Source organism: Mustela nigripes, chromosome 5 (genome assembly GCF_022355385.1).
Source record: "Mustela nigripes isolate SB6536 chromosome 5, MUSNIG.SB6536, whole genome shotgun sequence".
NCBI classification, from domain to species: Eukaryota; Metazoa; Chordata; class Mammalia; order Carnivora; family Mustelidae; genus Mustela; species Mustela nigripes.
This window is the reverse complement of record NC_081561.1, coordinates 15,129,445-15,142,815: the sequence shown is the minus strand read 5'-3', so window position 1 is coordinate 15,142,815 and position 13,371 is coordinate 15,129,445. Positions and strand designations below refer to the sequence as shown.

The 13,371-nt window shown below is 45.9% G+C and overlaps 1 protein-coding gene and 1 long non-coding RNA gene across 4 annotated transcripts in view; one reads left to right on the top strand and one right to left on the bottom strand.

The window, feature by feature from the left end:
- The window catches only part of LOC132017620 (uncharacterized), an 11,153-nt gene extending 7,783 nt beyond the window's left edge, over window positions 1-3,370 (bottom strand). Inside the window, exon 1 of the long non-coding RNA XR_009404345.1 lies at window positions 3,286-3,370. This is a non-coding gene — a long non-coding RNA (uncharacterized LOC132017620). The remainder of the gene's footprint in view (window positions 1-3,285) is intronic.
- The window catches only part of DTNBP1 (dystrobrevin binding protein 1), a 202,832-nt gene that overhangs the window by 73,862 nt on the left and 115,599 nt on the right, over window positions 1-13,371 (top strand). The window contains exon 1 of one of the 3 annotated variants that reach the window (XM_059399490.1): window positions 1,276-1,376. The exons of 1 other annotated variant lie outside the window; for it this stretch is intronic. In XM_059399490.1, the coding sequence (XP_059255473.1) occupies window positions 1,303-1,376 (74 nt within the window). In that variant the 5' untranslated portion in view covers window positions 1,276-1,302. Of the gene's footprint in view, window positions 1-1,275; window positions 1,377-3,306; window positions 3,474-13,371 lie in introns of those variants that run through there. One more of the 3 variants, XM_059399491.1, reaches the window with a different exon arrangement.

The following is a 13,371-nucleotide window of genomic DNA, read 5'->3' as shown; positions in this document are numbered from 1 at the left end:
ACTTAGCGACAGCACCCCTCTCCCTTACTTGTCTGAACCAACCGAGACATAAGACAAGAGCCTCAGCATAAAGTGGCCCGAACTTCACTTTCATTTCTGGTAAGGCTGATGAAACACATGGCTTATGTAATATTTATGGGCCAGCAGAATTCCTGTTACTGAACCTCAGTTTAAGGCTTGCCTATCCAGTCACAGAAAGCAACTGGGTCGGCCCAGCCTCCTCACCAGGCAGCCAGTCCTTGTGGAATGGAGTGAGTGTTCTCTGCTGGATATTTGCAGCCACAATAAAGAAAAGAAGATGGGGCTGGGCTCCTTGGTCCCTAGCTTACTAACCAACACAGTCACCTCTTCTCCAGGAAAGGCGTGGAGTGTTACACTGTGGAAGGAGATTTCTCCACAGGGAAGAAATTATCCAGAGGGGGCAAGAGGTGTTCCCCGCTGCCCCAACCATAAGCCACATGCTTTATCTTATTTGATTCCTACAACAAAACAATCAGTATTTTCTGTTTATGTTTGATATTTTGTTTATCACATTTTTTGCATGAATTCTGATTTTTTTAAATATTGCATTACAATATTATTTATTTTGAATATCGAGCTTTTTGGCTCCCCTTAAATTTTGCACCTGAAGTGAATGCCTTATCTGCCTCACCCTAGTCCCAGCCCTGAATTTAAAATAAATGGTGTTGGGACCCCTGGGTGGCTCAGTGGGTTAAGCCGCTGTCTTCGGCTCAGGTCATGATTCCAGGGTCCTGGGATCGAGTCCCACATCGGGTTCTCTGCTCAGCAGGGGGCCTGCTTCCCTTCCTCTCTCTCTGCCTGCCTCTCTGCCTACTTGTGATTTCTCTCTGTCAAATAAATAAATAAAATCTTTTTAAAAAATGGTGTTAAAAAATTAGTTAATAGGGGCGCCTGGGTGGCTCAGTGGGTTAAAGCCTCTGCCTTCGGCTCGGGTCATGATCCCACGGTCCTGGGATCGAGCCCCGCATCGGGCTCTCTGCTCAGCGGGGAGCCTGCTTCCTCCTCCCTCTCTCTCTGCCTGCCTCTCTGCCTGCTTGTGATCTCTGTCAAATAAAATAAATAAAATCTTAAAAAAATTAGTTAATAAACAACTTTTTCTTAATAATTATTAAATAAATTACCAGAGAGTGATGTGTACTAAGTTGAGAAATAGGTCATGTACAGGAAGTGAATGATCTGTGAAAACCTACCTAAGGGGTTGATATTTAAGCTGAGATCTGAATGCCATAAAGAAGCCAACACTGGGACACTTTGGAGAAGAGCTTGTGAAAGGGCCTCAAGATGGAAATGAACCTGGAGTTTTCAAGGAACGCACACACAAGGTTACTATGGCTTAAATGTCAAGGTCATGATAGGTGAGTAGTACAGTTGACCCTTGAACTGATCCCCTAGCAGTTGAAAATCCACATATAACTTTTGACTTCCTCAAAACTTAACTACTAATAGTCTATTGTTTGCTGGAAGCTTTATCAATATAATATAAATAGATTATTTTATATATGTATTATATACTGTATTCTTGCAACAATACCTAATTTTTCTTTTATAATATAAATAGATTATTTTATATATGTATTATATACTGTATTCTTGCAACAATACCTAATTTTTCTTCTCTGTGGTTCCTCTTCGGATTTCTTCTAATTGTCACATATCTCCAAAAATTTTTTAATGTATTTATTGAAAAAAAATGCATGTAAGTGGTCCCACACAGTTCAAACTCATACTTGCTTTGGATAGAGTATCAGGAAGGGGTCAAATTTTAGGACTTTTTAAGCCAAGTAAGGAGTTTGAATTTTATCTGAAGGCACAGGAAGCAACTGAAGGCTTTAAAGTAGGAGAGCAACATAATCTGATGGCTCTTTTAGATAATTCTCTTCAGCTGCCATGTCAAGGATGGATTACAGGGGTGTAGATGGCAAAAGACTAGAATCAGGGGAACTGTCAGTGTTCCTAGTGTGAGATGACAGTGCCTGGTCTAAAATGATTATAATGAAGATGGAGAAAGGGGAGGAGGTTCCAGGAATACTTTAGAAATAGAGTGGATTGGAAATAATAAAAATAGAGAGCCTTAACTTGAACAACTTGGTGGATGGTGACGCCATTTACTAAAACGGAAAAGACTGGGGAATGAGCAAGTCAGGAGTTGACTATGCAATCAAGTCTTCAATTTGGGGTATGTTGGCTTGGAATGCCTACACTGGATACATGTTAAGTGAGCAACTGGTCTAAATTGAAGGGGCAGGAAGGAGGTCAGGGCTGGAAATAGAGAATTGGGCGTCCATCAGTGCCTTGAAAGGATTTCCAGCATGGTAGAGCACACATGCAGAGCGGGAGGCTGGTGATGGGGCCCTGGGAGCGGCTGTTGAAACAGGAGTGGAGGGGAAGGGAGAGTAGAAATACGATGTCAAGAGAAGAATGTGTCTTAAAAATGGCATGTGGGGGGGTGGTCAGCACCTGGGTGGCTCAGTCTGTTAAGCTTCTGCCTTCCGCTCAGGTTATGATCTCAGGGTCCTGGGATTGAAGCTGAGGTGGGGTTCCCTGCTCTTGTGCTCTCCCTGCTCAGCAGGGAACCTCCCCCTGCTCTTGTGCTCTGGCTTACATGCTCTCTCTCCCCCACTCAAATAAATAAATAAAATCATTTTTAAAAAATGGTATAAGGTACTGCTTTGAGAGCCACTGAGAGGTCGAGAAAAAAATCAGGGCAGGTAAGTAACAAATGTCACTGGCAACATGGCAGTCCACGGTGACCTGACAAAGACGATCTCCTTTGGTATGGAGGGCACAAAAGCATCATGAAGGTCGAAGTGGAAAAGGGTGATGTCGAAACAGCTGGTTATCGTTCCCATTTTATGAGGGAAGAAACCGAGGCTTAGAATAGTTAACTGTCTCATCCAAGGACAAAGCCGCGGGGTCAGATCCTGTACCTGGTGCTACAGGGATGTGCATGCTGCCAAGAAATTTACCCAAATCTCTTCCAAACCGTAAAAACCAGCCCTGCATTCAGCGAAGCCCTCGATGAAAACATTTTCTCATGATGCCAATTCTGTTTCGGAGAAAAACGAGAAGGCCTGGTTTGGGCTACAAAAAGGCATCAGGGCCTCAGTGGCTTGCTCAGCTGGACGAGAAGAACCGCCCCTTTTCCGCAACCCGCGGCCGACGCGTCCCACTGCGCCTGCGCGGGCCTGGGCGCGGCGGGGGCGGGGCGGGAGCGCGCGAGCTGGGGGCGGGAACGCGGAAGGGGCTGCGGCGCGGGGCACCTACCGAGCCGGGGGCGGGGCCGGCTGCGAGTGTGCGGGGCGCGCGGGTGACAGGTGTGGCGGCAGCCTTGGGGGACCCGGGGCGACGGCAGCGGCGGCGGCCTGAAGCCTGAGCGGAGGAGACGCGGCGGCGGCGATGCTGGAGACCCTGCTCGAGCGGCTGCTGAGCGTGCAGCAGGATTTCACCTCCGGGTGGGTGTACGGTGGGGACGGGAAGCGCCCGGGGGCTGGGCCGGGACCCCTGACGCCGCCTCCCTCCCTCCCGCGCCCCGGTCCGCTCGGGTCCCGCCCCGCACTTCCCATCCCCGCCCGGCCGAGGAGCGGAACGAACTTTGCGGCGTCGGTCCGGCGGCTCTGAGTAACTTGGGTGCCCGCCGGCCGGCTCCGCCTCGCTCCGCGGAGTGCGCGGGGGACGCCCGGGCCCCCGTCCCGGCATCCGCGCGGCCCGGCGGGGAGTCACGTGGCGGGCAAGCGCGCCCCCCGCTTCCGCCGGCCGCGGGACGGGGGCCTGCGTCGCCGAGGCACCTGCCGGCTCGGGCCTCGGGCTCCCGCGGCGTCGCGGGGAGCCGGGCCCGCCGCCCCCTGCCCAGGCCGGAGGTCACGGGCGCCGCCGCGCGCGCTGCGGCTCCGCGTCCTGGCGCGGCCCGCTCGCAGGATCCTCGGGCTGCCGGCCGGCCGCCTCTTTCCCTCCCTTTTGTTTGCTCCCTGAGTGTCTGCCCCGGGTTCGGCGCCTTGCTGAGGACCTTCGTGGGGCGAGCACAGCCGCGGAACTACGGCGACGTTGCTCGCAGCGAGGTCCGGGTGACAGGCGCAGACCAGGCGGTTCCCCAGCTTGTCCTAGAGTCCCCGGGGAATCTTGAACGCGCCCGACCCCAGGCTGGCGCCCTTGCTGATCAATGAGTTTTCAGGATTCTCCGGCTGATTCCGGGGCGCGGGGAAGTTTGGGAACCACCGGCACAGATTCCCGCGCCCGACTCCCGGACTCTGAGTCTCCCATCTCTCAGCAGATGTGGTTTTGCACATTACTTGAGTTGTCTTGCCTCGGTTTCCACAACTGCACGGAGGTGATAAAGATTAATGGACATGTGAGACACAACATGTACAACAGAAAGCACCGCGTCATCTGTTGTTACTAGTTCGTGCTTAATTCGTATTAATTTTTTCATTTCTTTAGAAAAGGTGTCACCTTCAGAGTCTGTTACCTTATCGTACAAATCCTTCGGAGAATTTTCTGAACGAGGACACCTCGATCATAGGGTTTTAAATTGTCCTTGAGAAAGATGGGGCTAAGATTTTGTCTTATGGGACAAAAATGTTTACGTGGTTTGCCTTTTGGATGCTGAGGATTTGAGGCAAATACTGGAGCACTTACCCCATGTAAATCATTTTTGATAATTTTGGTTTGGAGTTGGTGAGAATATGATACACTCTCTGTGAGTTATTAATTTATGGATTTATGGGTTTTTTGTTTTGGGGGGGTTGCATGCTTGCATCCCCCCCATTTAAATTGAAAAAGTAACTTCAGGTGTAAATGATTGAAGAGTTTCGATGGGATTCTGGAATAGTCTGCTTGGAGCATGAGAGTGGTCATAAATAAACCCACCTGGTACACCTGTTATTACTTTGAATTAGTTTTGAGGAGGTAACAGTCCAGCTTCTGGTAGTTACTCTCTCTCCCTTGTATAGTTGCCATTCATACTCATGATCTTTGCTTAAGAAGGTTAAACTTAACTAGGAATGTAGACTCTGGACCCAACCATCCTGGGAGGTCTGGACACTCTGAGTTTAGGGTTTAGTTAGGAAGAGAATTGAGATCTGGTTAGAATCCCTTGGAAACAGACTTCTTGACCCTATCATAGACTGGAGCCACTTTGGGATTAGACGTCCTGAGAGGGCTGTCAGTCCATGTAGACATTTGATTGGCTCCCTCTGTACTGGCCGCTGTCAACTGACAAACACCCTGGTCACTGTGTGCCACTTAGCTTGTCACCTGGCGGAGAAATCACTCCTTTCCAGGTGAGGTCTGCCTTGCTGCTGACTGGCTGCTCTGAACTCTGATATTCCCTTTTGTCCAGTTCACAAATCCTGTACGACTCTTAGAAGAAAGAATCCTCTTAATTAACTTTGGTAAACAGTCTGTATTCAGCTGGCGATCAACCTTTTTTACTTAACTGGGTATTTTGCCTTGCTGAGGAAAGATGAAATTAATCAGCAGACGTGTGTCTTGCATGAAGGCTCAGGGGAATTCACAGGTGAATACATGAATACATGGCCCTCACCTCCCAAAACTACCCAGCTGCTCCTGTCACTGGTTTAGAACACTTGGTGTTAGTGCGAGTAGAAGAAACTCGAGCAGCGGGCTTCTAAGGAATAGGAAACTTGCAGTGTTGGGTTGCCCGAGGGAATGAGTAGAAGGAAGGCCTGGTGGGTTTCTGTGTTCCTTCAGTGTTGCGGGAGCTGCTCTTTCCAGTTGCCCAGAGTGCCATCCTCTCAGCTTTTCTGCTCATTTTCAAATTCCGAAAGTTCATGGACCTTAAAATGTAGGAAAATCTACTTTTTTTTTTTTTTTTAAGAGGCTTAGCTTTATCAGTCTCCCAAGAGAATGTCACATTAGTGATAAAAGCATGTCTGAACACAGTGAATTTCCACCTTCCATGCAGACTTAAAAAAAAAATGCAACTTAGGATCAGTTCAGGCTAGAGATGCTGGTGGCCTGTGGGGGGTGGGGACTAGAAGTTGTCCATGGACTTGGGGTATTTTTATAATTTTTAAAAAGGTTATATTTGAGAGTGAGAGTGCACAAACGGGGCGGGAGGGGCAGAGAGGGAGAAGCCGACTCCCCCCGCTGAGCAGGAAGATCCCAGCACTCTGGGTTCCTGACCTGAGCTGAAGGCAGCCATTCAACCAACTGAGACGCCCAGGCTCCCCTTTGTAAATTTTTACTCCTAATAATAGTTATGCCAAAATTGAGATAAACCTGGAAATTATATCATGTTCTTTCTGACTTAAGTGGTTGGCTGGCTGGTCCAAAGGACCACAGGAGTGAGGTTTGGGGCCTCACACTTCTTGAGTCCTATTTTCATTTAACTTACTCAGAACTCTTTGAGCCTTTTGGGGTGTTCACGTAGAACATGCACTTCTTAGGGATCGGCTTGAGCTCCGAGGGAAACTTTGGGAAATAATGAAGCACATACTTCAAATCCACTCTGGTATTTGTTTTTTAACTTCTGAGCAGGTAGGACGGAAAGCCTCAGGAATGAAGTAGTCAGGAATGCAGGACCCTCAGGGAATTGATAATCAGATTTACTGAAGGTTTATAGCTGCCTGTCACCGACTGGTGTTTTCCTGTTTTTTTGCTCTGGGTTCTTGCGGGTAGGGATAGAAAACTTGTTGCAGCTAAAGGGTGGGTGTTTACCCCCGCGAGGTTACCCCTGCCCAGGGGACTCATTTTCTCTGCTGCCCTTCCGATCGAAATCCACTGGAAGGAGAGGATTAATCTAATAATCGAATAATCTAATTCATAGTGTGCTAAAATGGCGAGATTTTGCCTAAAGTCTTGACTCTTCCGGGATTACTCACCTTTTTAATAAGCATGAAAAGCGTCTCAGTATTCCACCTGATTAAGTTACTATGTACTGCTCCTACTAAGTGTCAGACACTACTGGGTGACACACTCAGACGTGTCCTTTTTCCCAGAAATCCTTTCTCATTTCATTAAAAAGCAAAAAAATGTAAGCCATGTGCTCAGTTTTCTTTACTAATCGGTGTGTGTGTGTCTGGCTGGATTCTGGGGCTACAAAGTCCTGGCAAAATGTAAAGGGAGGAAGGAGGAACAGAACAGTAAAGATACAAGTGAATGTGGGCGCTGTGTGAGCCCAAAGTGAGGAGTCCTTCATTTTTGCAAAAGGAAGCATTGCAGAAGGCTTCAGAGAGGAGGTGGCTTCTGGACTGGGCCTTGAAGAATGAGGGGTTGTAACAGATTTGAGAGGGAGGGCATCTCCAAGACAGAAGTGGTTGTGGGAGAGGAAGCTGAGAGGGAAGTTGAGTGACTAAGAGAAGATCTTCAGCCCGTTGCTGAATTCATTCATTTATCAAATACTTACTGAGCACTTACTCTGTGACAGGCATCTTCTGGGAGCCAGGGATGGAGCAGAGAACGCAGCAGGCAGCAGTGAATGTCCCTGGGCTCTTTCTTGTGGCTGGAGGCACAGTATCTGGAAGGCCATAGGAACTGTGGCAAACAGTAAAGCAGGTTAAAGGGGTTGGGGTAGTCCTGACGGAGTCTTGGAAGGTTTTTGTGGAGGGAGCAGCGTGAGCCTGCGTTTCTGGAAGAAATTTGAGAGGCTGTGTGATGGAAGAGCCAGAGATGGGGAACAGGGAGAGTGTTTAGGAGGCTCTAATTACGGGCCAGCGGAAAGATGGTAAGGTGGTGCTGGTAGCAGTTTCTCAAGGGAATGGACAGGGCAGGCACCGGGGGATTTGTAAACAGTGAAATGTAGGAAAGGAAAATGGTGGGGAAATTAACGATGTTAACTCCAGTATCTTAGATAAATGATGTCATTTACAAACAGAAGAATTTCAGAATAGTTTTGGGGGTTTTTTTGTTTTGTTTTTAAAGATTTTTTAAGAATTTATTAGAAAGCAGGAGCAGGGGGAGAGGGAGAAGGAGAAGTCAGCTCCCCACCCAGCAGGGAACCCGATGCTGGGCTGGATCCCAGGACCCCAGATCAATCAAGACTGGAGCCAAAGGCAGAAGCTTCCCTGACTGAACCACCCAGGTGGCCCTCAGAACAGTTTGAAAGAGAAGGGGGGTTGGCTGTGAATTTGTTGTGTGAGATCACTTAGGGGTTGACCTTAAAAGAAGCAATTAAGACGTGTGAAACACTTTATACACAGAGCTAACTGCCAAGATGTTGTATCTTAGAAAATGAGTAAGTCTGCTGTCTTATGGTCATTCCCTGCTGTAAGCTGATTTACCATATAGGCATTAACTAGGTTGAAAACATGGGCAAATCAGATAAAATAAAACCACAGCAGGACCAGTGGTGGGTGAGGGGTCGGGGGAGACGCGTGAAACGCTTAGGGCACAGGTCAGCACTGACTCGGTGTAGTTGGGGTTAATTAGGATAGAGGTGGTCTACATTCCTTTCCCTTTCCTGTTTGTGCAGCTTTTGTGTGACTCTCTCAGGCTCCAGAGCTGAGGGGTCATGTGTACTCTTTTTTTTTTTAAAGATTTATTTATTTATTAGGGGCACCTGGGTGGCTCAGCCATTAAATGTCTGCCTTCAGTTCAGGTGGAGAGCCAGCTTCTCCCTCTCCCTCTGCTGCTCCCCCCTGCTTGTGTGTGTGCGTGCTTGGGTGCAGACTCTCTGTCAAATAAATAAAATCTTTAAAAAAAATTTATTTTAAAGCGAGGATACAAGTGGGGGGAGGGGCAGAGGGCGAGGAGGAGAGAATTTTTTTTTTAAGATTTTTTTTATGGACAACGAATTGTATGGCTCTAGACTTTTTTTTTTTTTAGATTTTATTTGTTTATTTGTCAGAGAGAGTGAGCACAGGCAGACAGAGTGGCAGGCAGAGGGAGAAGCAGGCTTCCTGCCGAGCAAGGAGCCCGATGTGGGACTCGATCCCAGGATACTGGGATCATGACCCGAGCGGAAGGCAGCCGCTTAACCAACTGAGCCACCCAGGCGTCCCTTTTAAGATTTATTTTTTGACAGAGATCACAAGTAGGTGGAGAGGCAGGCAGAGAAAGGGGGGAAGCAGGCTTCCTGCTGAGCAGAGAGCCTGATGTGGGGCCCAGGACCCTGAGACCTTGACCTGAGCCAAGGGCAGAGGCTTAGCCCACTGAGCTGCCCAGGCACCCTGGGGAGAGACAATCTTAAGCAGGTTCCGTGCCCAGCAGAGAGCCTGACGTGCTGGGCTCCATCCTAGGACCCTGAGATCTTGCCTTGAGCCTAAATCAAGAGTCAGATGCTCAAGAGACTAAGCCAGTCAGGCACCCCAGGTCATGTGTATTTTTAAGTGTGATCGATGCTGTCTTTCCATGGTCTTGTTTTTGAAGAAAAAAAAAAAAAATGACGAACATTCACGGTAGAAAAACCAGTAGATTGGATTTGTCTTTGTAAGGAGAATTTAAAGTCAGAATAATGGAGACTCCTACATGGTTAAAGGAATTGAACCTTAATGACAAAATCTGCTCATTGATAGGTTTTTGTGGTGTTCTGCATCCTGAGCTTTCACAGTCGTCTGATGAGCTTACCTGAGTAGGAAATTGAAGCACAAAGGAATGCTGTTAAGGTCCCCCTGTGAGGTTGAGTCAGCTAGAGAAAAGCGCTTTTCCTGCTCAACTTTCATTACCGAGCTCCCGAGGTCATTCTGTCCATCTGCTTCTCTGTAAACTTGTTGTGGGGCAGTTCTGCTAATCACCTCCATGTCTTAGGAGGATGCCCCTATTTTAATATTTTCTGCACAGCCTTTAAAAATAAATGTGCTCTTGTCAAATCAAGGTGTAAGTCTTTGAAACAACCTAAAAATAAGTTGTTGAAGCCTTAGGACAAAGTTGAGGTTAGTTGCTTTTGGCCAAAGATAATTAGGTGCTCACTTATGTCTAAATTGGTAGTCACACAGCAGCGCTTATGTCTTCCTGGGGTTGTGTGGGTTTCGGAAGAAGACTGGGAACGGTGGGGAAGCCTTTTCTGGAAACTGGTGCATTCAGGAACCTCCACTTTATTTCGCCTGGGCCTGATAATGTACGGAGGTTCTTACCTTTCTTGGCGGAGATAATTCTTACTATACTTTTCATGTGAGTGAGTTCTGTTTACAGAATGCTGACAAAGTCGTATGTGGACTTTGATTTAATTCCTGTGGCAAATCATTACTATCAGTATAATACCACCATTTTATGTTTGTGGAAACTGGGGTATTACACTCAAATCAGTATTTCCCTCTTAGTGAGTCCTGACATTGTGAGGCATTAAATTGCTTTCATCAGCATGTTGTTTCCAGCACAGAATCACCGTGAGAAACTTGAAGTAGAATTAGTACCCAATAAAAACAGTATGTTGCTTTTGGTTGAATTCTAGGTTTTGAGTATATATTTCAGAAGGGACTTTTTTGCTTTTTTTGTTACTTGTTAAATATACCTGACCTTAATGTATGTGTGTGTGTATAAATAAATATATATATATACATATATATATATACAATACACAAATATATATGTATATATATATATATACACTTGACCTCATTTTTTCAGCTCTAAGAATAATAGTCCTTGTGACCCTTGTCTGTTCCTCTCCTCAACCTTCTTCACTGTTTCCCACCTCCTTCCAGCTTCCTTGTTTTCTCCATCAGTTTCTGTTCTGAATTTTGGCGCATGGATGATTTATGTTGAGAAGGTGTGATGAGAAGAGGTGGATGTCTAAAAGACTGTGTTTGTTACAAAAATGTTCACAAAGTTTGAAACATATAAAAAATAGAATCACCCGGTTGACAGGGCATATCCATGATTGAGATCCAACAGTTGTCCCTTTTACTTTGGCCAATTGTCCAGTGTCGCCACTTTCAGTTTTTGTCTCCTGTCACGGCTGTGATTGTATAGTGGTTAGTACTCTGTGTTGTGTCTCTCCGATCATTATAAAAGTCTCAGATTTGTCTATTACATCTCTCCATCAGTTTGCACCCCTAAAGAGACAGATTATATAAATGCAATCCCGACATCATACTTAACAGAATTAACACCAATTCTTTGATATTATCAATGATCCAGTCCATAATCAAATTTCCTTGTTCTTCGAAGTGTCTTTTTACAGGTGATTTGTTCAAATCCAGATTAAATAAGTTCCACACATTACATCTGGTTAAGGGCCAATTTTAAAGCAGACGGCTGTTAAGGAGCCACGTGGAGAAGCTCTCCTTGACCCTTCCAATGATTTTATTTTCAGCTTCCTGTGATTTTCCTTCTTTCTATTTTTTTCTTTTTTGGGGGTGTGTGTGGAGGAGCACCCCAAATTTGATGTATTACAGTTGACAAAGCAAAAGTTTATTTCAGAAATAAATATTTGAGATACCAACCTCCAGATTTGCCGGACCATATAAGAATGGTCCAGAAAGGATCTTAACAGTTCCCTTGCAATATCCTTGTATACCTAACTATATGGAATTGCCCTAGATGACTAAAAAATTATTAAAATAATTTTGAGTATAATGTACCACTGTGTATAACCATCCTTGTATAATTCTAGCTGGGATGTCCCACCTAGGTGCCTTTCTCAATTTTGGAGTGGAGGTAATAGAGGGTGACTGTCAAAATACGTTCTCCTAGTTGTTGCGTAATCTTAATTTAAATCTTAGTTTAAACTGTATTTACTAGTTGCCAAGGTGAAGCTTGGAAATTTATTTTTTTTTTTAAGTTTATTTATTTATTTATTAGAGTGAGAGCGACAGAGAGCATGAGCATGGAGCAGAGGGAGAACCAGGCTCCCTGCCACGCAAGGAGCCTGATGTGGGTCTTGATCCCAGGACATTGGGATCGTGACCTGAGCTGAAGGCAGACGCTTAACCAACTGAGACACCCAGGTGTCCCGAAATTTATATTGTTTCTCTCGGACAGTTCAGACTTTTAAAATACAACTCCTAGACTCATCTAGAGAGAGAGAAACAAATGAGTTTTGTATTAAAGAGATTGCAGAGTCTTTTTAACAACAAAGAGCTCATCTCATCAGTATTTTAGTTTTTGAAAAACAATATAGAGTAATGTAAAAATTTTTGTATGAAACTGGCATTCCAGTTTTTTGTTTTTGTTTTTTTTTTAAGTCCCTTTCTGGTGGTTAGCCAGGCATTACGGACAAAAAGGATGGAGTCCTAGGTCTGGGCTTACACAGAGAGGCTCAGGCTCGGGGGCGTACATGGGAGAGGCAGCTTGGACAGTCTCGGTTTCTAGCTGAGAGCAGTCGAGCACTTTGAAGAAGGGGCACCTATTTCTTGTTTTACCAAAGGCCTGTTCGGGGCTAGTGGTGGTACTGTGGCCTGTGTTTCAGACTCTACATAGAAACAAAGATCTGTTGAAATAGCCACATTACGAATATTTAACAGTAATATCTCATTTGATATTAGAGTGGCTCACAAGGTAGCACTCACTTTCTAGCAACTTCTGTTCTGTGGTACAGGATCAGCAGCCAAAAGAAGAAAATGGGCCAGAGAAGCAAAAATAAACTGTACAGAGTCTGTGAACTTCATATACTATGTATGGAGGAACCCATTTAATTTTATTTTTCTGTGCATCTCTAGCCCATTTATCTGTTTCCTAGCCCAGGAATTTTAAAAAGCTAGTAACAGCGAGGGAGGAGGCTGCAGTAGCGTGGGAGCAGCTGAAACAGTGAGGTTTCCTCGGAGATCAGATGACCAGCGGTGGGGGTGGGAGATTTAAATCGAGAAAAAAAAAAAAAAGAGAGAGACACAGGATCCCAGACACACTCAGATCGCCGTAGACTGACTTCAGGTAGGGAGATGAAAAGGCATTCCCAGCTCGGACTTCTGAGGAGATGACCACGAAAAGTCATCAGTGGTATTCATAAGAATGACCTGGAGTTAGCAGAAAATGTTAAATAGAATATACCAACTCCTCTTCATGGGAACCCTCCTGTGCTGTTGGTGGGAGTGCCAGCTGGTGCAGCCCCTGTGGAAAACAGCATGGAGGTTCCTCAAAAAGCTGAAAATAGAGCTACCCTGTGACCCAGCCGAATCGCACTACTGGGTATTTACCCTGAAGATACAAATGTAGTGGTCTGAAGGGGCACGTGCACCCGAATGTTTATAGCAGCAATGTCCACAATAGCCAAACTATGGAAAGAACGTAGATGTCCATCAACAGATGAATGGATAAAGAAGATGTGGTGTGTATACACACACACACACACACGGGAATACTATGCAGCCATCAAAAGAAATGAAAACTTGCCATTTGCACCGACATGGATGGAACTAGAGGGTATGATGCTGAGCGAAATAAGTCAATCAGAGAAAGACAATTATCATATGATCTCTCTGATATGAGGAATTTGAGAGGCAATGTGGGGATTTTGAG